The sequence below is a fragment of the Camellia sinensis genome, chromosome 2 (genome assembly GCF_055761805.1).
Source record: "Camellia sinensis isolate YWXY chromosome 2, ASM5576180v1, whole genome shotgun sequence".
NCBI classification, from domain to species: Eukaryota; Viridiplantae; Streptophyta; class Magnoliopsida; order Ericales; family Theaceae; genus Camellia; species Camellia sinensis.
Genome location: NC_138962.1, coordinates 54773012 through 54797103, shown reverse-complemented (window position 1 = coordinate 54797103; position 24092 = coordinate 54773012). Strand labels below are relative to the sequence as shown.

Sequence of the window (24092 nt, the reverse complement as noted above, 5' to 3'; positions counted from 1 at the left end):
TCGGTTGGCAAATAATGGTGGATTTGCCTTGGCGGTTCGGGCGGATTGGCGGTTTATAAAAAATATAATTCAAATTACAAAACTTAAATCAAAGAGTAAAAAAAAGACGAGAGATACCGTGATGTTAAGCATCTTGCGAAACTTTCTTCTGATGCAGCAAGTGTAGCAACATGGCCAGAAAAAAAAAAGATTAAAAAGTGAATTGGAATCCAACTTTATTTTGGATTACTGACATCTTGAATTCCCCTCGAGCAGTAATGTAATACTATATTCTAAGGTATAGAACAACAAGCAAACTTCAGTAAAAAAAATTTTTTAGAATCTTATAAAACATGATTTAATAGCGGTGCGGGTCGGTGCGGTTTGGAAGAAAAATAGAAACCGGCGGATTGATAAAAGTGTCACTAGAATTTGCCATTTTTCTTACCAAAAACCGGCGGTTCTATTGGCAAATAATAACGAATTTGCCTTGGCGGTGTGGTTCGGTGCTGTTTTGGCGGTTTCAGCGGTTTTGGCGGTATTATGCACACCCCTAATCTTAATAGTGATATACACATAAAAGTGTACAAATTAAAATAATTGAATTATCGAATTGCGACCTACAATATGCTCATAATATTGGACAACACCCTTCATGGACCGAGTGAACATTTAATTTATATTTTATTATAAAAAAACAAAACACTTTACTTAATTTTTAAAAATTTGCAATTCTCATCATAATTTTTCCACAAATGTAAAAATTTTAAAAAATCATAATTTAGTGGGGTTTTCACAAAATGATTATAAATTTATGAAAAAATTTAAAATTTTAATTATTCAGTGGGATTGGTTTGAGTTTTTTCGATTAAGTTTTTTAAAAACTAATTTTTTTTAGTTTTCGTGTTTTTTATTTTTAGTGAATATTTTTAAAATTTTAAACATTTTTTTTAGATGCATCTTACGTAGATGTATCTAAAAAATAAAAATTTATGAAAAAATATTTTAAAAAATTAAAAAATACATAAAAATATAAAAAATGTACTGAATTCTCGTTTTTTTTTTGTATTTTTGGTATTTAGTGAATTTTTAAAAGGTTTTTTTTGACAATTTTTTTATTTTTTATATATATTTATGTAAGGTATGTCTAAAAAGTAAAAAAATTACTTAAAATATTAAAAAAATCAGTAAAAACAAAAAATAAAATTTTTTGAAAAATGTTTTTGAAAAAATAGAACCAAACAAAGTGATTAATGTTCATAAAATTCATCACTAATCTGAGATTATTTAGAAAAACTTACATTGAACTGTAATTGTTCCTAAAAATTACTAGGTAAGAACAGAAGTTTGTTCAAAAAGTTGTTTTTAATTTAAAAAAAAAAAGAAATAAAGAAAATAAAGTGCATAAGAAAGAAAATCAAATTTGAAACCTAACCTCCAAATATATTCCCTAGTGTGAAATTTCCAACTACATTATTCACATTAACACATTTCTTTGGGTGTGAATGTTAACATTCCTGAAAATGAAAACCTTCCCTTAACGTAGCCCGCCAATCCACACCGCGCTGCGATTTGAAACCCCAATTTTTCCCTCGCTCTCTCTCTCTCTCTCTCTCTCTCTCTCTCACAGATAAGGCACACTTTCTCTCTCTACATCCGTGGCCATCCCACACAGATTTTCTGGTAACTATGTTGTTTTTTTTCTTTTTTTCTGAAGCATTAATTTGTCATATATTGACTCTCAGATCTCTGATTGTTTGATTGTCGTTCTATATAAATCAGGATTTGCTTGTTCTACATTACCAGAGTTACTCGTTCAGTTTCAATGTCTGTTTATAGCTTCATTGTTTAATTTCTAGGGTTTGTTTGTTTATTTTTCGCATTTCATTCCCAAATGAAGATACAGTTTGTTGAACTATCAGTTAATTAATGAAAGCACTTAAACATAAATTGAATATTTTTCTTAAGATTTTGTTTTTATTTTTATTTTTTATGGGGAATTTATTAGATCACCAAATCCAACTTCTCATATTTAAGGTATTTTATAGACAATTTTACCTTTACAAATATTTTTCAACCCTTAGCAACTTGGTGTGGATTATTTTGCACTTTTTATATATTATACTTTAAAAATTCATAATTTTTGTTGTACACAGATATATGTATTTTTATGAAATTTATATTTTTGAAACCTAATTAATGAGATCTATCAAATAAGATCTCACTTTAATATGTAATTTTATAAAATAAATAAATAAATTTGACAGTATAAATATTCACATCATGGAACATTTACACTATCTATGTGAACATTAATGCACGTTTTACCCTATTATTATTAGGGGCATTTTGGTAATTATGTCACCATTGGAACATAAGAAAATAATTTGGGCTAATTTGGGAACTTGGTTAAAAGCTAAATTTTGACTTTTAACCTATTTTGGTCACATCACCTTACTTGTTTACACATTTAAAAAAAAAAACTAAAAAAAGCAAAAAAAATTTTTTTTTAACCAACTTCCCAAAACAATCCTAATTGAAATATAAGTAGGTGAAGAGGAGTTTATGAATAAATGCCCTTTTTTTTATTTAATGGTGTGTTTTTATTTGGGTAATGTGGGAATGCTCAAGGGAAGCAAATCAAGAACTTTGATTACATCAGGTGGACCTCTAAGCTGGTGCTAGCTTTTGTTTTCATAAGTTGGGGAAATAGGGTGTTAAGTTTATAAATTATGGAGATATGACCTTTGTGTGGGATCAATGTTTGATGTGATAAGAAAGGGTTTTAAGTTGCAAGTATTCCTTTAGAAGCAAAATTGACTTCTAACTGTTTTTCATTTGTAAATAGGCGGATTGACTACATATCCACTGAGTTTAATCATGCTTTGAAAGATCAGTAACATATGGCAATTTAATTAAGGGAAAAAAATATGACAGTTTTATTAAAATTTAATAGTCATATTACTTGTTATTGATTACTAGAGTTAAATATAAAAGGGAGTAAGGATTATATGACCATGTCATCTGCATTTTACATGTTCTACCTTCACAATATATTTCTACTAAATTGTCAAATCCATCTACAAAACCAATTAGCATGTTTCTCTGCCTTGCACAAGACTGTTAGTCTTATGAACAGAACAACAGAACTGTATAATTTTTTCATAGCATGTTCACACTGTTAGACTTGAAATGCAGCTGGGCAAGTATGATTCATTGTCAACCTAGACAGGAAGAATGCAAGTGATGCCAATGCTAGTTTATAGATACACATACACATTTGAAAATCTAGCTTTAATTTTTATTTACAAAAGATACTTCATATTATGTGAATGAGTTGTTTGAAAATGGATGAAAGCTTCAATTGCAGATCTAGAAAGATAGGCAGAGTAAACTTTGATGATACAACAGAAGAATTATTTATCACTATTCAATTTATAAACTACATTTGATCAACTTTTCTCCATACATGTGAATAGATTAAGGTCATATGCAAGAACCAAAGGTCAAAAAGACAACTTTTGGAGTTACGACCCAGTCATATATACTGTAATATATGATTCTGAAGGCTTGCTGATTGCAGCAGAATCAGCTACAGATGTTTGAAGTGGATAAATTGGAACTATTGAAAGTCAGATGAATCTAATCTCTCTTATATTTCCCTCAACCCAATATAATTATCTGCCAATTTCTTTCATTGCATAAAGCAATAAGGGCTAATTTCGTTGACTTGAAATCGTAGTCATTGGTGTAACTTGCTTTTTTCCATGCTTGGTGTATGGTTAGAAGACTAGATGACCTTTAGTCACATATGGGTGAAAATCTATCATTTGGTAGACTTGTCTCTCCAACAACACAGGCGGAAAGTGCAAGCTTTGAGAATTGCAATGGAGTCCTAAAACTGAAGGATTCCAGGAGGATCCATATGACACCCCAAAATAAAAATTAAGATTAAAGCATAAAATAAAATAACCAGTGTACATGCCTGGTTATGTGTGTGTAATGTCCTGATAATTAGAAACCACATTTATATGGAAATTTTGATAGAAGACTAGTAAGAGAATCTTTTTATTTTGTGGCCGCCACAGTCTTAGGAAGATCCTAAAGGAATTTGGGAATCAATTAGGAAGTTAAAATCCTTGTTTGGCTAATTGGGTATGTTATGAAGGAAAAACAACTCTTGTGACTCAATGAGGCCTTGTAAGCCTAAGAGTGAGTTTAATTGGTTCACATGAACAGCTAACTCACTTGTTATCCTTAATCTCACCTATGATTTCATGTGTTGGAGATTAGACAAGGAGATTTAGAGGTTTATGGCCTGAGAACCCTCACTAAAAAACCTTTCATTGTGACCTACATGCTTATGGAACTTGGATGTGTACGTATAGTCATATACAAATCCTATTTGGAAGATGATTTATGTTTTAGCATCATGAATTTAACATTTGCTACGGTTTTTTTTTTTTGATAAATAAAAGTCAATATTATTAATTGAAAAGCATCAAAACAACGCTAACAAATACAAAGAAAAATAATCAATAGAAAAAAAAAACCATCCCTAAACATGAAGAGTATCTATAAAATCCACAAAAGAAAACAAATCTACAGGTATTCTTCCCAAAACCCAACTATACAAAATCACCAAAGGCCTATCCTTCAAAGTTGAAACGAGCCACATGCTCCTCCACCCCTTGAAAAATCCATCAATTACATTCTAGCCAAATCATCCACATCAGACAAGGAGGTGCAAGAGCCCATGCCTTCCTACATCTTTTCCTAACCCTACCCCCTCACCAGTTGTGAAAAATGTTGTCAACATTTCGTTGTTGCACCCAAACTATACCAAACATAGGAAAGAACACCTAAAGTTGATATGTCACAGAGAACTGAAGAAGAAGACAAAAAAATTGACTTTGCAGTCTTACAGTACATACAAGACCAATTAACCAAAATTCGCTGACAACAAACAAGATTATCAATTGTGAAAATCCTATCTAACGCCATTGTCCACACAAAGAATGCTTCCTTGGAAGGAGCTCTAGCAATTCAAATACTCCTCCACGAAAAAGGGTATCTTCATCTCCCACCAAGGCTCGAAAAAAATACAACACCGAAAAAACACCCTTAGCACCCTGTTGCTGCCACATTAAACAATTGTCCCCTACACCCAGCTCTCTAACACCATACAAAAAAACTATCAAATCCACTAACTGTCTAACATCCTAATCTTGGGTTTGTTGGCATAGCCTTACATTCCAAACCACTTGCCCCTTATACATCACCAAATAGGTAGCCACCATTGCAAGTCGAAAAATCATCAGGAATGAAGAAGTAAGATTCTGATTCCCACACCACCCATCCTTCCAAAATTGCACCCTTTTCCCCTTCCCTACCCTGAAAGCCAACCCACCTCCATAACTCCCTCCACACCATCCAAATGCCTTTTCACAAGCCCCTACCACGAGAATCCCCCACTACCTTAGAACTGTGCTCCCTCCTCCCAACCCGTACTTTGCCGCCACCTCCCTACGCCAAACCTCTCCCTTTTCCATGCAAACCTTTTGAATGTAATGTAAAGTGATGTATGTATGAATGAATGAAGAATACAAGGGATGTGAGTAAACTACCCACAAGCTAGGCACATGATTTATTATTTCAATGAAAGATTAACCACCTTTTCTATTATTATAATAAATTATAAGACGCTTATATTCCACAATCAAAGTTTTTGCTGTTTGCACTAGTGGATTTTGAATTGGCCTCGGGTAGCTTCTACTACAATGGCCGGTCATGGCCCTAACTCTTAGGTTGGGGTTTGTTCCGTGATAATCATTTCTTTTCCTTTTATTAGTTTTTTGTGAGGTTGATTTCTGGATATTTCCAAAATCAGTTTCTTCTTGTAATCCTTAATGGCTTTGTGTCCTAGAAGCCATTCTTGGTTCATTAAGAACTGTATCCATAGGGACAAGCCACGTGACAAGATGCTTAAGTATTTGTTGAGCTATTTGAACTGCTCTATCTCTTTTCCTTAGAGTAAGTCATATGCTCAAAGATAATGGTTACTTAATCGATTCATTATACAATAAAAATAGCATCCAGTTTTAGGTGTAAATCCAAGATGACGTGACAAAGGCGGTAACTTACTTGATTTCATCTGGACATTGGATCACGTCTAACATCATTTCAGAGCTCCTTATTCCTGGAAATTTGATTTTGGTGTTCAAAAAAATCATTTTCATTAGAAGTGTGCCTAAAGTGATTTGGTTGAGTGGTCCATTTAGTTTGTTTTAATGACTTAGAGAGGTAATGGTAGGTCAAATTTTGACAAACCTAGAGTAACTTGTGGATGACTGGGACATTCTTGATTCTAAATACTCAGTGTTCTGTTGTGAGGAGTTAATAAACCAGCTTATTGGCTTAAAAAAAAGCCAACAAAAAAACCATACTGATGGGTGCCACTTAGGCTATCTTACTAAATTTCGCTAAAGAATTTACTGGTCAATAGACTGCTGAATCCAGCTTATGTGTTTGTATGAAGGTAGCTGCAAGTATGAGTCATGTATTACTAATTTACTTCTGCCCTCATTTAGTGCATGTTAACTCGTGGATCACAACATTATTTTTGGAAACCACTAATTCATAGTTATATTTTTTTTGTTTGTTTTGAACTACTTGACACTGGTGATTAATATTTTTATTTATTTGGCTTGAACCAATTACTTATTTGTTAATTTAATTGCAGGTTTTTGGTATATGGGCATGGTTAAGTTAATGAACTGTCTTCACAGATGACTAAAGAAAGTTATTCAAGGCAAGAGCAATAAGTACCGTCTTTAGATTTATGCCCATCCTCTTGTATGCACTCTTGTTCATTTGTTTTCATGTTTCATTGTTTAGCAATTCACTGCTTTGTTTTCATATTTTCTATGTTTTTCTAAATTACTTGTGGACCTGAATTGCTTTCTTATTTATAGGATCTTTTGCCCTGAGTTAGCCGTGAGTGGAATTGTGTTTGGCAAGTTGCTGTTTTCATATGTTGTTTTTGAGGGGACCATAAGTTGCAATAGGCAAAGATGTTAAGTAGTGATGAAGGAACAACACATGAGGCAAGCTAATAATTGTATTCCTAATCCTTCTATTTCTTTTTACATTTATATATTTTGACTTATTTCTTATTTTTGGTTGAGATGCAGTGGAACCAATTCAGTTGGAGGTTCTAAATGTGGTGACAAACTGCCTAGAGTTAACTGGTTGCAACATGCCAATGCACATGATAGTTTTTCAAACCAAAATAAGTTATTGAGTTCAAATTTTCTTTACTCGTTGTCTGCACAAAAACCTTGTACTGGAGCATCAACAAGCGCAAGGTATGTTACTGATGTTATTTATAACAAGCATTACTTGTTCCATCCTATTAGTGTGCAGAACATATCCTTTTTTTTATGTTCCCTAGCATCTCTTGTAACAATTCTCTAATACACTACAAGATCTTTATAAAAGGAATCTGGAAAAGTACTTCATGAGTGACCATAATTCATTAGATCTCTTTCAATTTTCGGCAATTGAATCCTTTGTTGTTGAGAGTAACAAATGTCATTTTTAAGAGTAGAGTTGTTCTCATGTCATGCTTATTATTTTCTTTTACTTGACAGAGCCATTTTGCAGTTTCACTTTGTCTTTTCTATATCTTGAATGTTTCTTAACATCTTATTATAACTTAAAAGTTTAGGGCCTACAAAAAACCATGTTTTGTGAATCTTGAATTTTCAACTGAAACACTTAACAAAAAAAAAACTATGGTTGTGTTTCCAAACAATGATTCTAGACCCACATTCAAATATGATGTTTGGAAGTTCTCAAATCACGTTTCCAAAACTCTGCAGAAAACTCTGTCTCAGGCGCGATTTCGAATTTTTTTTTTTTCAAATTTGGCCTAACCAGTCGTCCCACCGGTTGACCGGAACAGTGAATTTTTTTTTTTTTTTGTTTGGCAATTGACATACGTTAATTTTTATATATTCGAAAAAAATATTTTCTGAAATTTTAAATTTTTTTTATGTGTTTTAATAGAATTTTGAGTTGTATGTTTGGTTATGAGTTGTAAATTTTTGTATCAAATATCATATGTTACATCAAAAATTCCCCACTCAATTCAAAACTCTTTTCAAAACTTTTTCACCAAACAAATTTTTCACACTCAAATCATAATTTCAAAACTCACAAACTCAAAATACAACTCATACTCTCAAATCATATTTACAAAACTCTACCAAACGCAACCTATGTTTTTCCATTTTTGAATTTTCAACTGAAAATTCTTAATTGCAAGACCTTTTTTTTTTTTGCTGGAAATTGTGTTTATGCATGTAATATGATAGTGGTGTTGGTGGTAGATAGTGGCATGTATAGAATATGATAGTGGTGTTGGTGGTAGATAGTGGCATGTATAGAATATGATAGTGGTGTTGGTTGTAGATAGTGGCATGTATAGAATATGATAGTGGTGTTGGTGGTAGATAGTGGCATGTATATAATATGATAGTGGTAGATAGTGGTAATATATAATATGTAAGTGGCATATAATGGGTTATGATGATGTTTGTAATATCTCCTATATAAGGAGTGTCATTTGGTCTTGTAAGATAAGAAGTTTTGAATATAACAGAAATATATTCCTTCTTCCTCATATTTTCGGAGTTCTTCTTCTTCATATTTTCTAAGTTGGTATCAGAGCAACAAAAAACACAGCAGCCCTAAAACCGTCATAGCCATGTCGGAAGTCACGTCCGGAACCACTTCAACCCCTGCCGCTGCCATTCCGGTGAAAACGTCCAACTCTCACTCTGTCCAAATCACCACCATCCGCCTAAATGGTGATAATTTTCTCCGCTGGTCACAATCTGTCCGGATGTATATCCGTGGGCAAGGAAAGATCGGTTACATCACTGGTGACAAGAAGGCTCCTGCTGTTAATGATCCGCTGTTCGACAATTGGGACGCTGAAAACTCCATGGTTATGACATGGTTGGTCAATTCCATGGAGGAGGATATAAGCTCTAATTACATGTGCTATACTACTGCACAAGAATTGTGGGATAATGTTAGTCAGATGTATTCTGACCTAGGAAATCAATCTCAAGTTTTCGAATTAACTTTGAAGTTGGGAGAGATTCGTCAAGGAGATGATTCCGTCACCAAATATTTCAATTCGTTGAAAAGGTTGTGGCAGGATCTTGACATCTTCAACACATACGAATGGAAATCGGTTGACGACTGCAACCACCACAAGAAAACTGTAGAAGACAGCCGTATTTACAAGTTTCTTGCCGGCCTCAACATTGAATTCGATGAAGTGCGAGGAAGAATTATTGGCAGACCTCCTCTCCCATCCATTGGCGAAGTATTTGCCGAAGTCAGAAGGGAAGAGAGCCGAAGGAGCGTCATGCTTAAGAAAAAAGGTAATGGTGAATCAATTGAAATTTCTGCTTTAATTAGCGATGCTGCGGCCAACAAGGCTGCAAATTACCAGCGCAGGTTTGATGATAAGCCACGGGTCTGGTGTGATTTTTGCAACAAGCCTCGCCATACACGCGAAACGTGTTGGAAGATTCATGGCAAACCTGTCAACTGGAAAAGCAGCAAATAAGGAGAGAAGAATCGTGGCTTTCCTACCGCTAATGAAGCCGATTCAGGTCCCTTCAACAAAGAGCAGATTGATCAACTCTTAAAGCTGATAAAATCCAACTCCTCAACCGGTACTCCTAGTGTTTTGTTGGCACAAACAGGTAGAAATCCTAAAGCCTTCTCTTGCCTAAACTTCTCTCCGTGGATCATAGATTCCGGTGCCTCCGATCACATGACTAGTTTTTCCCATTTATTTAGTACCTATTTCCCTTGTTCTGGTCATGACAAAATCAGAATAGCCGATGGTAGTTTTTCACCTATTGCAGGAAAGGATTTATTAAACTAACTGAGAAAATTAATCTCAATGCTGTTCTTCACGTCCCCAACTTAGCCTGTAACCTTTTGTCTGTCAGTAAACTATCTAAGGATTCTAATTGTCGTGTTACATTTTTTGAATCCCATTGTGAATTTCAGGACCAGAACTCGGGGATGATGATTGGGCGTGCTAGGATGCTTGAAGGTCTTTACTACTTTGATGAAGTACCTGTTAGTAATAAAAAAGCTCAGAGCTTTAATAGTACTAGTTCAATCTCTGTTCGAGAAAAAATAATGCTATGGCACTATAGGCTAGGACATCCTAGTTTTCTTTATCTGAAACATTTATTTCCAGAATTATTTAAAGGGATTGATTGTTCTTCTTTTCATTGTGAAAGTTGCATTTTTGCAAAATTTCATCGCTCTACTTATTTGCCAAAACCTTACCAGGCTTCAAAACCTTTTTATTTGATTCATAGTGATGTTTGGGGCCCTTCTAAAATCACTACTCTTTCTGGTAAAAGATGGTTTGTTACATTTATTGATGACCATACCTGCTTATGTTGGATTTATTTGATGAATAAAAAATCTGACGTGAAAAATTTATTCACAAATTTTTACAATATGATTGAAAACCAATTTCAAACCAAAATTGGTATTTTACATTCTGATAATGGAACAGAATATTTCAATGAGCAGTTGGGTGAGTTTTTGGAAAAAAAGGGAATTTTTCATCAATCTACATGTCGGGATACCCCTCAACAAAATGGCATTGCAGAACGAAAAAATAAACATCTACTTGAAGTAGCACGTGCTATAATGTTTTACATGCATGTTCCTAAATATTTATGAGGTGAAGCAATTTTAACAGCCTCTTATTTGATAAACAGGATGCCTACAAAGGTGTTAACATACAAAACACCTTTTGATTGTCTCAAAACTTTTTTTCCTGACACGAGGTTGTTTTCTGATTTACCCGCCAAAGTTTTTGGATGCACTGCCTATGTTCATGTTCCCAGTCAATTTCGTTCAAAACTTGACCCCCGTGCTATAAAATGTGTTTTTTTGGGTGATTCCTCAAACAAAAAAGGGTATAAGTGCTTCGATCCTCAAAACAAGAAATTTCATGTGAGTATGGATGTGTCATTTGTGGAAACAAAATCCTATTTCCCCAACACTTCTCTTCAGGGGGAGACAAGTGGAGTAGAAGACCGTTTTTGGGATATTTCTATCCCGCTCCCCAATGTCATTTATCCTACACAAAAACCACATCTGTCTGATAATGATCACTTAGGAGAACCAAGTTCTATGGTGCCTAGTCAAGAAGATTCTTGTTTAGGGGGAGAAGTACTACAAAATGATCTAAATCCTGAGCTTCAGGTTTATACTAGGAAGCGATTTCATCTGAGGAATAATGACCCGAATGTCCATCCTAATGACCCGAATGTCCACCCGAGTTCTGGCATCGAAATTTTAGGTAATCCTATTCCTTCTATTTCCGACCTTGATGTACCTATAGCAATTAGGAAAGGTGTCCGAAATTGCATTAAACATCCTATTGCAAATTACCTCTCCTATCAAAGACTGTCTAAAAACCATAGAGCTTTCACATCTAGGATTTCACACTTGTTTGTTCCAAGGAATATACAGGAAGCATTGGATGATCCGAATTGGAAATTAGCAGTCATGGAGGAGATGAATGCTTTAAGGAGAAGTGGTACTTGGGAGATAGTTGATCTACCCAAAGACAAGAAAACAGTTGGGTGTAAATGGGTGTTTACGATAAAATGTAACGCAGATGGAAGCGTTGAGAGATACAAGGCGAGACTGGTAGCTAAAGGCTTCACTCAAACTTATGGGATCGACTATCAGGAGACGTTTGCTCCTGTTGCTAAAATAAATTCCATCAGAGTACTGTTATCTCTTGCAGTAAATTCAGATTGGCCTCTACATCAACTTGACATTAAAAATGCATTTCTCAATGGTGATCTTGAAGAGGAGGTGTTCATGAGCCTACCGCCGGGATTTGAGCAGAGACTTGGAAGTGACAGAGTATGCAGATTGAACAAGTCATTATACGGACTCAAACAATCACCAAGAGCGTGGTTTGAACGCTTTGGGAAGGCAGTTATCAGTTGTGGCTTCTCGCAGAGTCAAGCAGATCACACAATATTTTATAAACATTCAAAAAACAGTAAAATTGCAATTTTGATTGTTTATGTTGATGACATCATTTTAACTGGTAATGATGAAGCAGAGTTAGCAGCCCTCAAAGAGAAACTCGCAAAAGAATTTCACATTAAGGATCTGGGAGCCCTCAAGTATTTCCTCGGAATGGAATTTGCAAGATCCAAGGAAGGTATATTCGTTAATCAGAGAAAATATGTTCTTGATCTCCTTGGAGAAACAGGTATGCTTGGTTGTAAGATGGCGGAGACTCCGATCGAGCCTAACTTGAAGTTACAAGCTGCTAAGGCTGAAGAAGTCAAAGAGAGAGAACAATATCAGCGACTTGTAGGGAAATTGATTTACTTGTCTCATACGTGGCCTGATATTGCCTTTGCAGTCAGCATGGTAAGTCAGTTCATGCACTCACCAGGGGCAGAGCACTTTGAGGCCGTTTATAAGATCTTAAGATATTTGAAAGGAACTCCAGGGAGAGGCTTACTATTCAAGAAACATGGACATCTTCAAGTTGAAGTATACACAGATGCAGACTGGGCAGGAAGTGTTACAGACAGGAGATCAACATCCGGATACTGCTCCTTTGTAGGTGGGAACCTAGTTACATGGCGGAGTAAAAAACAGAATGTGGTAGCTAGAAGTAGTGCAGAAGCAGAGTTCAGAGCTGTTGCCCATGGAATCTGTGAAGTAATGTGGATTAAAAGAATTCTTGAAGAATTAAAGCTTTCTCACCCGACACCTATGAAGGTCTATTGTGACAACAAAGCAGCTATATCTATAGCTCATAATCCAGTTCTACATGATCGCACAAAACATATAGAAGTGGATAAACATTTCATCAAGGAGAAAATCAATGCTGGCATAATCTGTATGACCTACCTTCCAACAGGTGAACAATTAGCTGATGTGCTAACGAAGGGACTACACAAGAAGCAATTTGATAAGCTGACTAGCAAGCTGGCTATGGAAGATATCTTCAAACCAGCTTGAGGGGGAGTGCTGGAAATTGTGTTCATGCATGTAATATGATAGTGGTGTTGGTGGTAGATAGTGGCATGTATAGAATATGATAGTGGTGTTGGTGGTAGATAGTGGTATGTATAGAATATGATAGTGGTGTTGGTTGTAGATAGTGGCATGTATAGAATATGATAGTGGTGTTAGTGGTAGATAGTGGCATGTATATGTTAAAACCTATCACCTACTTCACCCACTTCACCCACTTCACCCACTTAAACCTACTCCACTAAACCTAACCCACTACACCACTACACCACTACCACCTCCACTTCACCTACTCCTTACCTACTACACACTCACCCTCTTCTATATATAGGAATCATGAATCATTGTAATATATATATAACGTTATAACAATCAATAATACAATCATTTCTCTTTATACATTAAATTTCTACATGGTATCAGAGCAAGGTTAAAGATCTTGGTGTTCTCGGTGTTCTCCGCCTTCCGGCGGGCGGCAACCTTGCCTTGACCGCCCGCCGGATCTCAACCATTTGAGACCTCCATCAACTCGCAAGACCTCTCTCACACCAATTTGATGTTCGCTTCAACCACCTCCAGGGTTCACTGCCTTCTACCGTCGGACGCATGAGGAGCTTGAAGCAGCTGGATGTACTGGCCTCATCCCTGCAACTGTATGCCAGCTTTCAAGGCTTCACAACAACTCCGAACAGCCAATGCCAAGCCCAAGATGGTTGATGTATCTATTTCACCAATGTAATACTTTTCCATCTTTATCTTGGACGAGTTTGTAAAGATTTTCTTGATCTTCTTCGTGCAAAGCAACCCTGTTCCAAGAATTTTGACCATTTTCAGTTGGGAGGGATTTCTTTCTCCTGGATTCGGCTCCAAGATAACCTCCTGACACAAACCCAGATTTATAGCCCCACCAGTTTGGTGAAACATCTTTACTTTCATTTCCTTCCACATCAAAAACGTGATTTGCAGATTCTTCCACCAACTCCAATACACTGTCCTGATTATAGTTTGTCTGTGGGCATTCCTCGACTTTTTTGACAAGTATTCCTTCAAGATCCTTAGAAGAATATGTCGGCACAAATTTCTCTCTCTCTCTCTCTCACACTCACACGCCTTTTTGAAAAATCTTATCACCACCACTGAGCTGAGACTTGGCTGTGTGAAAATCTCCACCGCCATTCCCTAACCCACATGGGCTGGTTCTCATCTTTTCATACAACCCATCTTTCCCAAATTGTTTAATCAATCAGTCTGATCCCACTATCCCCACTTTCTTTATTTTATTTTATCTTCATTTTTCCACATTTAAAAAAAAAAAAAACAAAAACAAACAAACAAACAAAACAAAACATAAAAAAAAAACAAAACAAAAACAAAAAATACCAAATTTCATTCCAGTTGATTTTTCTGCATTACCACACCTACCATTCGAGTTTGCAAAACACACTTGCTTTATTCATATCAGGGATCAACCCCGATCACAATTTTACAACACAAAAAAAAAAAAAAAAAAAACAAAAACAAAAACAAAAACAAAAACAAAACGATTTGTTTTTTTTTCTGCAGACGGCCACCCACCGACCTCACTTCCTCTACTCTGCCGCCGATCTCTTCTTCTTGCCTCCGTCCTGGGCGGCCCTTGACAGTGTTGCCTCCGTGTTTCCCACTCCACTGGGCACGATCACTCCTCCCTGCTCCTCCACTACAGCATATGGCGGACCTCCAAATCGGAACATAACGGTGGCCTTCCGCTTCAGCTCCTTATTTTTCGCCTTTAGCACACTTATCTCTGCTCGCGCATCCTTATACATGCGTTGGAGCAGAGCCAGCTGGGCGTTTAACTGCTGCACCTCATTTGTCCTACTCTGCAGCCGGTGTGATAGGTTTGTGACCGCCGTCATGGTCTCCACACATGACTTCAAAGTATACTGATTGGCCTCAATATCAGTTTGCACCGCCATTTTTTGCTCCACCGACCGCATCGGAAAGTTCAACGGAGCAAAACCAGAGGCGCTTGGTTGAGGTTCACTGGCCACCGCACCAGTTATCTCTCTTGTTGACTCGTTGAGGTCGGGAAAGAGAGTGAGTAGACCACGGGACGAAGAGGCCATATTCTGGGTAGCTGAACGGGAAGACGAGGCCATGTTATGGGTTGCTGAGTGTTTCAGAGAAGGGTTGGTTACAGAATGGCAACAGAGTGTTCCAGAATCTCTTTCTCAGAAACGGAAGAGTTTTTTCAAAGGATTTTCGGCGGTTTCAGACTGGTTTGCACAGCCTCCGCCTCAACCTTGGTTAAATAGCCGAGGCAGACACGCGCATCATGCGCCTCTCGGCGCTCGCCGACAACATGGGCGCTCCTTTTGATAGGCACGCCTTTTGATGGCACGCCTTTTTATGGATTGGGCACGCTTTTTGATGGCACGCCTTTTGAAAGATTGGGCACACCTTTTGAGGGTGCGACTTTTTAAAGGGTCCGACAAGACTCTGTAAACTGTCCCGACATTGATTCCGGTTAGCTCCTTCATGGGTCCGACAAGACTCTGTAAACTGTCCCGACATTGATTCCGGTTAGCTCCTTCATGGGTCCGACAAGACTCTGTAAACTGTCCCGACATTGATTCCGGTTAGTTTCTATAAGGGTCCAGCAAGACTCTGTAAACTGTCACAACAACTGTCACAACATTGTCAGCTACAACGGTCCGACATGACCCCATAAACTGTCTTCTACATCGGTCTGACACCACCATACAGTGTCCTCTACAACGTTATGACACCCCCATACAGTGTCCTCTACAACGTTATGACACCCCCATACCGTGTCCTCTACAACGTTATGACACCACCATCCAGTGTCTTCATCAATGGTCTGACACGACCATACAGTGTCACCTATCCTCTTTTATTTTTATGTATTTTCTTGTTTTGTAACTCTCTCCAAACTCAAGTTGGTTAGTTCCTATCCCCCTTGAGTTTGCGGGGGGCTGTTAAAACCTATCACCTACTTCACCCACTTCACCCACTTCACCCACTTAAACCTACTCCACTAAACCTAACCCACTACACCACTACACCACTACCACCTCCACTTCACCTACTCCTTACCTACTACACACTCACCCTCTTCTATATATAGGAATCATGAATCATTGTAATATATATATAACATTATAACAATCAATAATACAATCATTTCTCTTTATACATTAAATTTCTACAGTATATAATATGATAGTGGTAGATAGTGGTAATATATAATATGTAAGTGGCATATAATGGGTTATGATGATGTTTGTAATATCTCCTATATAAGGAGTGTCATTTGGTCTTGTAAGATAAGAAGTTTTGAATATAACAGAAATATATTCCTTCTTCCTCATATTTTCGGAGTTCTTCTTCTTCATATTTTCTAAGTTTTTTTTTTTTTTTTTTATCTCTTTACTTTGCAGTTCTAGAGTAGTTTGAAGAAATGTTTCCTTGGATGTATACAAGTTTGTTCTAATCATATGATATTGAAATTGACCAATACTTTCATCATTTAATTTTTGTTATATTATTCTCCCCATCCATTGTAGGTCAATGGCTTGTCAGGTTCTGAATCTTCAAAGCGTGCAGGCCACACAAGTTGAAAAGGTAATGACGCTATTAAGCAGGTGATTTGGGGTAAATTTTACGATCAATTGATTTAGTTGGTAACTTAGTTATTATGAGTACTTGTCTTGCCATGTTGATTGTTATTTGTTTATTTATTTGTTTTGTTTCACTAAAAAATGCTGCTTTTTTGATGAGCATACTGTAAATTGTTGTCCCATTGTTTTTCTTAAATTATCATTTAAATTGTGTTTGTGTGTGTGTGTGTGGCTTGAGGTGATTTTTTTCCTTCCCCTTTCTTCTTGCCCATACTTTTATTCTCTTACTATATTTTCTTTTAATAACAAGAGGAAATATAGTGCCTTCAGTGAGATTAGTTTTGCTTTAAGTTTAGAAATAAACGTGTTTCCCTTGAATGCTTTTTACTTGATTTTAGCCCATACGAATTCAGATATATTATTATTGGTTTAGCTGCTGTCATGGTTATTGTTCTCATGTGGCGTTTACTTTTGGATTGTATGCTTTTTGCAGGCTTGGCAAGTTCTTTCCAGTCGTCATTTATCTTGCAGGAACTATGCAAAACCTGGAAAAACTGTACCAGTTGTTAAGGATGTTAATGCTAACGCATTGCAGAATGTCAGAAGAACTACTCAGCAAAGCCTATCAAATGTGAATAACAGCTTTTCAGGACATATGCAAACACACACAAATTTAAGTGGAACAAATGCCAAAATTGGTGAATCCACACAGTGCATTGGTGTTTCTTTTCCATTACATCCAAGTAGTGTAGCAGAAGATGGAAAGGTTTCAAAGGGGCAAAATGAGAGGTATACATCAATGATCAATAGTTCTTTTGCACGAGCTACAAATGGAATATCCAGCAATCATATGGCACAGACAAGTCAGGTGAAAGGTTCTGTGGACATGTCTCCCGATTGTATTGGTGATGACGACATACTCGAGGTAATTCATTGTTTGGACTTATGGGACAGAATCAAATGAAAATTTTGTTTGACCTGAATCTACTATGTTAAGGCAAATATGACAAGAAGTTATTCAGGTTAGGACTCTCTTGTGAGCACCCTGTGAATTTAGAATTAACTCAGTTGAGTTGAATTGGCCTTGTCTGATGATGCCAACAGTATTATAAGCAAATGCTCAAGACTTGCTCATTATCACCGAGTCAATAGAGCATTAAGGCTTATGAAAAGGCAAAAGACATGCCATTTAGCTAATGGTTTAGGTTATTGTAATCACTTAGCCAACCTTTGGATGAATTTACTTGTATTTTTTTTTCCTGAATAAATACTAGAAACTGAGTTCGTCTGAATTGTACTTCATGTTATGTTAGACATATACGAATAAATTTCGGTTTATGAGCATACATCTTATATCTCACCATCAACTTTGTGTTTCAGAACATTGATGTGGACCAAATAGTTTTGGAACACTACCAATCAACTTGCACGCCTCAACCATCAATTTCAAAGCTTCCCCCTATTACTCCAACTGTAGGTAAAAATAATGCTGCAAGAGATGAGACATGTTTGCCACCAGAGTTGTGCTTGAACTGCAGTCATGGTTCTATGGTATTGAATTGTTTTGTTATCTATTCTATTGTGATGCCCTCTCAATTACTGTCAGGACGTCATGTTTGATTCCTGAAATTGATACAGCTAGGACTTTGTCCAGAAGCGTCAAATCATTTACAAGATATGAAGGACATGCTCATTGCCATATCAAATGAGCTTCTTGACAATGCTGCTGACCTAAGTTCAGATCAAATAGAGAAGCTTCGCCATGACAGGTTTGCTTCTCCTCTTGTTTTTGTGTTTTTATTCATATCGACGGAGAAGAAATTCATGGGAAAACATACAAATAAACAAAGGTGCATAGGATTTTTGGGCAACTAGCACCATCACAAAAGGTGTCACATAGATAGTATTGCATCAGCAATCTTCTTATTCTTTCTCTTCTTTTTCTTTTTTCGCTTATCCCCCATTTCTGTGTTACTCTATTCAGAGCATGTACAAAACCTATCTGATTCCTCTTTATGCATACCTGCAATTGACTGCTAGGTTGAAGCTGAATAAGCAAGTTCAACAGCTTGAGAAATATCTTCAAACTATACCAGTTGATGAGGAAAGACAAAAATCGCAATTTTCTGCATCCACTGCCCCTCCTAGAGCTTTTCAATATGGGACTCCTCCAACATTCGAATTCAGGATTGATTCCACTAGGGCTGATGCACAGTCTCAAATCATCAATCGTGCTGATGGATATGATGGGTGGAACTCATCCTCATTTTCATCTTCCGTAGATATGTTTGGTGCTTCCTCATTCCCTGTGGAGAGAGAACCGTATGTTCCAAAGTATGTTGAAGTCAATTATATTGAAGGTTCAAATGACAAAAAATGGAGTAGTCGGGATTTCCCTTGGACAAATAAGCTGGAGGTGTGTATCAAATTAGTGCAAATATACTTTTTCCTTTTCTTTTTATTGATTGGTCAACATATTTCATTGGTATATTTAATTTGAAATCTAATCCATACTAAATGTTGTTCTCATTGTCTTTGTTGGTTCTGCTCACAGGCCAGTAACAAGAAAGTGTTTGGAAATCATTCCTTTCGGCCCAACCAGAGGGAGGTGATCAATGCTACAATGAGTGGACATGATGTTTTTGTTTTAATGCCAACCGGAGGAGGAAAAAGCTTGACGTATCAGGTAAAATAATTTTCTATAAACTTTGTCAATGAAGGTGCTTTATTATGGTCATGCTAAGAATATGCACTCTGATTCTTGACAGCAACCTAAGAAGCATGGGCACTTCTAAGGTGTTGTGTCAATGTCAAACATTTCCCACCATGTGTTAGACACACGTCCAAACTTGCCCTATTATTAAAAAAAAAAAAGATTTGGATACACTTTGGACACTTGGCGGACACCCGTGTATATCCCTTAGACACACCTAAAACATATTACAAATTTGAAGAAAATAACTTGGGATCCGATGATAAAAGGAAAACAATGTAGACTTACATTTATTAATCACTCGTCCTTTATACTTCAGGAATTAGTGTTATGTTCCACATTTTAATTATCTTTAAATGAAATATTCATATATATGACATATAATAAATATATAAAACTATATGTTTTGCTCATGTCTTTCACGTGTCGTATCCTACACTTTAAAAAAATTACCTTATTGACATGTCTGTATTTGTGCTTCTTAGATAGCAACTGTTAGGATTTTATATAATGAAGCTAATGAATCCTAATAGTGTAAAACTTAAGAGTGTACGAACCTGTTTAATGCTTCATTTTGTGTTTATGGTTTTTCCATTTAAATTATTGATGGTTGAAATTTTTTTGCAAATGCATTTGACGTGCTGGTCCAGTTTGTATTTCAACAAAGCAAGCTTTCTCTATCTCAAAGGTGCTAGTGGTTTGTTATGTCACTTTCATAGATTATGTGACTAGTCTTGCATGTATAATATTATTATAGTTACTGTCATATGTTTTAGGAAATTAGAGATTTTAGGATTGGAGTTGTTTTGAGTACTATTTTCTTGCAGCTCCCTGCTCTTATTTGTCAAGGAATAACATTGGTAATTTCACCTCTTGTGTCACTCATCCAAGATCAAATAATGCATCTGTTGCAGGTAATGTCAGCTAGATTATTAATTCAGGAACACCTTTGTTTTCATCTGGTTTCATAAGATGTCTTATTCAACTTGACATTTTTATTTCCTGGGTTACGCTATAGGCAAACATACCTGCTGCTTATTTAAGTGCGAATATGGAGTGGACTGATCAACAGGAGATATTTAGAGAGCTTTGCTCAGATTATTGCAAATACAAGCTTTTATATGTCACACCTGAGAAAGTTGCGAAGTGAGTGTTGGTTATTTCAGTTTGTAATGCATTTCCACAAAATTTGTTAGCATTACCGTATCAAATCTCATTAACCTTTGTAAAAGAGCATGGTATGCATGTTGTTAAATATGACAGAAAATGATGCTTGAGTTACTACAAGATGATAAGATATGTTATGATTAATTTTAAAACCAGATATTACTGATCAAATTATGTTCATGATGTGCATGTTGGGAAACAATCATTTTATGTTGTGTTCCATTAACCTAAGAGGTGGCTGTAAACCCAGCAAAGCCAATTGGTCTGTTTAACTAAGCTTGTTTAAATTTAAATTGAGCTTGACCTGTGCTTAAATGGCATGTTGGAGTTTATTATTATTGTCTATTTTACCCAAGTTATTGCGGAACCAGGAAAAAGAAGTGCTTTTTTGAGACTGAGAAATTTCAAAGTTTTGAGAAAAATTCCTGTTTTTGGTCACTGGGATCGACATTTTGTGGGGTCTAGAAAGTGAGAAATTTGTTTGTTTCAAAACAAATCTCGGTTTGAACTAAGAAATTGCACAATATCGAAAAAATTAAGAAATTTCTTAGTTTTGAATATGGATCTTGTTTGATATATCTTGGCCAATGGTTTCAAAAAATATGAATTTTATAAAAAAATTGATGTATACAATGAAAGTTATTCTATTTTACAGATTGATTTGATCTGAAACACAAAAAATAATCACCCAACATGTTAATGCCTCACACACATTGCTGCTGGTTTGTGATTCCAAGGGTAAAACTGTTTGAAAATGAGATGGGAATTTAAAAATAGGAGTTCAGCTAACAAACATCTTTCTGTGTGATTACATGGGTTAATAGATTTCCTATGAGACCTATCCTTCTATAAGATCATCTAGTAGGGTTTCACACTAATTAACCCTTGTATTTTTTGGTTGACCTTGACCTTGTTTACAGGCCTACCAGTTTGTTGATTAGTGTAATTAAAGATTGATCTGTGGCAGAGTCCCGCACTCTTTTCATTACTGATGCAAATTAGTGATTACAGCATAGTGATGATGTCTATTTCTTTTCGTTGTACCTTTTCAGGCTTTTATATTGTATGTTGAAATTTTTTGAAGTTTTTAAATAACTTGTTCTCATGATTAAAGTTTCTAAATCCACTGAAGCTTACTTCCAAAATTGCCAAACCTGATTGAACTGAACCTATTGTTGTTGGAACTGGTTCTTAATCAATTTAACTTTGAGGTATTAAGCTTTTATGAGGCTTGTTTAATGGGTCAATGAGCTTGAACAATTTCATTAATGAGTGTTGGCGCATAAATTTCAACCAAATTTATGTTTAAATTTCAAATACAGTCAATGACATATATAGAGCCTATGATAGGAAGGTTATAGGTAATCATTTCCTAAAAAGATCAATATGATCCGTTGAAGTGCATAAATAAAACGATGTATCTCAACGACGTTATTCAAAATGCTCAAGTGACACGTGGAGCTTACGAAAAATGGCACTTGTAGAGCCTATAGTAAGAACACCATACAAGATGAAACCTTAAAGATCAAACTGGTTAATCAGATATACGATTAATCATATAGCGCTATCATTCAAAATTCAAAATTCAAATAGCGCTATCATGCAATTTGAAATTCAAATTGGGGATGAGGCATTCTTATCACCTAGATGGCCCTCTATAAATATGAGGACCATGGGGGATCAGAAAATCAAAAGTGAGAATATTAGAGAGAGAGAGAGAAAGAAATCAAGAGCTAGAAGAAAAGAAGTCTAGAGAACTCAAGAAATTACGTTACAAACGCAGAATGGCAATGAATAGGTAAAGGGTTCCAAACCCAAGAATTGTACTTTGTATTCGAGAGTTCAAAACCCATAACAATTTCAATAAAATATTTATTTTTCTTAAATTGTCTTATGTTATTTATTTTGTTCTTCATTAATCGGAGGTTTCATTTATATAAAATGTGTAATTAACAATCTAAAATACAGATCAGAAATAAGAACTTGCTATTCAAATAATTAACACTGTTTAGTCCAAAAAACTAAACAGTGGACATTTGTAACATAAAATTTTGAAATGTGTTTCATGTTTTAAAATTTGTGTCTACAAATTCTGGCACGCCCAGTGGGACTTATTTCTCCTCCCATCTTTTGAAGAACAAAAATATATATATATATATATATAGTTGAAACTTACTGACGTATTCTTTTGTTATAGGAATGCTGAAGCAACTGTCAAGAGACAAACCTACAGTTCAGTAGTTCTGAAATCACCAAGGGTGGAGATAGCACCCATCACCTAAGGGGCTCCAGAGCGAATGCTCTTGGCTGTCCCAAAGGTAGAAGCAACGAAATCCTGGAAAGATGCACTTCTTTCCCTAATTGCCCAAGGGGTTTCGGAGCGAAAGCTCTTGGCTGTCCCAAAGGTAACTGGTGTGACAAAGAAAGTCACACTTCTCCAGAAAGCTGAAAGTTTGAGAAAGATTACTGAAGATTATGTGAAAGCGTCGAAGCAGTACGCAACTGTGAGGGCTATAGCTCGAACGAAGAGCTTTCTAATTCAGGCAAAAGAGGCTAATTAGGTTGCAACTATGGCCTTTGTTGCAGCTTTAGCAGGCGCAACAAAAAATGTTGTGGCCCAACTACTCATAAGGGTAGAAGACTTCATTAAAATGGTGGAGTCTGCCCAAAAGAGGGCCTCTGTTGAAAACATGGCTATCATTATGGCCATTGGGAGGAGGGTAATGACTCAAACTCCTGTTGAGGGAAAAAAAACCCCTGTTGTTGAAAAAACAGTTGCGGCCTACGAACTGACAGTTCTGTTCAGAGCATAAAATCGGTCAAATCAAATCTTAGTCAACTCTCAGGAGCTAAAGGAACACTTGTTGGCTCGACAGGGTTCGAATAAGGAACACCTGTTGGCCTGATAAGGTTCGAATAAGGAACATTTGTTGGCCCAACGGGATATGAATCAACATTAATTGGTCCGCTCTAAAAATGTAGGGATTGTTTTGAAAATTCATGAGGAATTTGCAAAAATGCAAACGGTTCCTTCTATGCCCCTAGGGGTTCGACTTGATATATCATCAGATGGTCCAGTTTCGAAAAGACAAAGGCGAAGAAGAAATAAAGCCTTCAAGAAACTGGAACTAAGAACAGTGGCGACAAATGTTATAGGACTATTGAAAAGGCTCTCTCGAAAGATGAACTGCCAAAAACAAATTGAAAGTCCTGTCTTTGTTGGAAAGTCAAAGGTGGAAGAGGGTAAGCAACCTTTGGAAAATATTTCTACCTTGATCGAACTATCTATGGAGGTAATAAGAAAAGGGCCTGTAACAAGGTCTATAACCCGTGAGGCTTAAAACAAAGCGTCGCAGTCAAATGCTTCAAATATGAGTAATGTTGTGGGGGTTGATTATCCTTTGTACGAACAAGATGATTCTATCTGTTAGAATTGATGTATTATTGATTGATATATTGAATGTTACAATACCTATATATAT

The 24092-nt window shown here is 36.1% G+C and overlaps 1 protein-coding gene across 3 annotated transcripts in view; it reads left to right on the top strand.

Annotated features, from left to right (window-relative positions):
- Nucleotides 1-1391: 1391 nt before the first annotated feature.
- The window catches only part of LOC114320669 (ATP-dependent DNA helicase Q-like 4A), a 45324-nt gene continuing 22623 nt past the window's right edge, over nucleotides 1392-24092 (top strand). Inside the window, exons 1-12 of one of the 3 annotated variants that reach the window (XM_028267727.2) lie at nucleotides 1392-1662; nucleotides 6722-6790; nucleotides 6954-7085; nucleotides 7173-7346; nucleotides 16677-16734; nucleotides 17224-17655; nucleotides 18111-18281; nucleotides 18369-18499; nucleotides 18771-19146; nucleotides 19285-19416; nucleotides 20271-20357; nucleotides 20462-20589. In XM_028267727.2, coding sequence (XP_028123528.2) covers nucleotides 7066-7085; nucleotides 7173-7346; nucleotides 16677-16734; nucleotides 17224-17655; nucleotides 18111-18281; nucleotides 18369-18499; nucleotides 18771-19146; nucleotides 19285-19416; nucleotides 20271-20357; nucleotides 20462-20589 — 1709 coding nt within the window. In that variant the 5' untranslated portion in view covers nucleotides 1392-1662; nucleotides 6722-6790; nucleotides 6954-7065. Of the gene's footprint in view, nucleotides 1663-6721; nucleotides 6835-6953; nucleotides 7086-7172; nucleotides 7347-16676; nucleotides 16735-17223; nucleotides 17656-18110; nucleotides 18282-18368; nucleotides 18500-18770; nucleotides 19147-19284; nucleotides 19417-20270; nucleotides 20358-20461; nucleotides 20590-24092 lie in introns of all 3 variants that reach the window. The other 2 variants (XM_028267729.2, XM_028267730.2) reach the window with 2 other exon arrangements.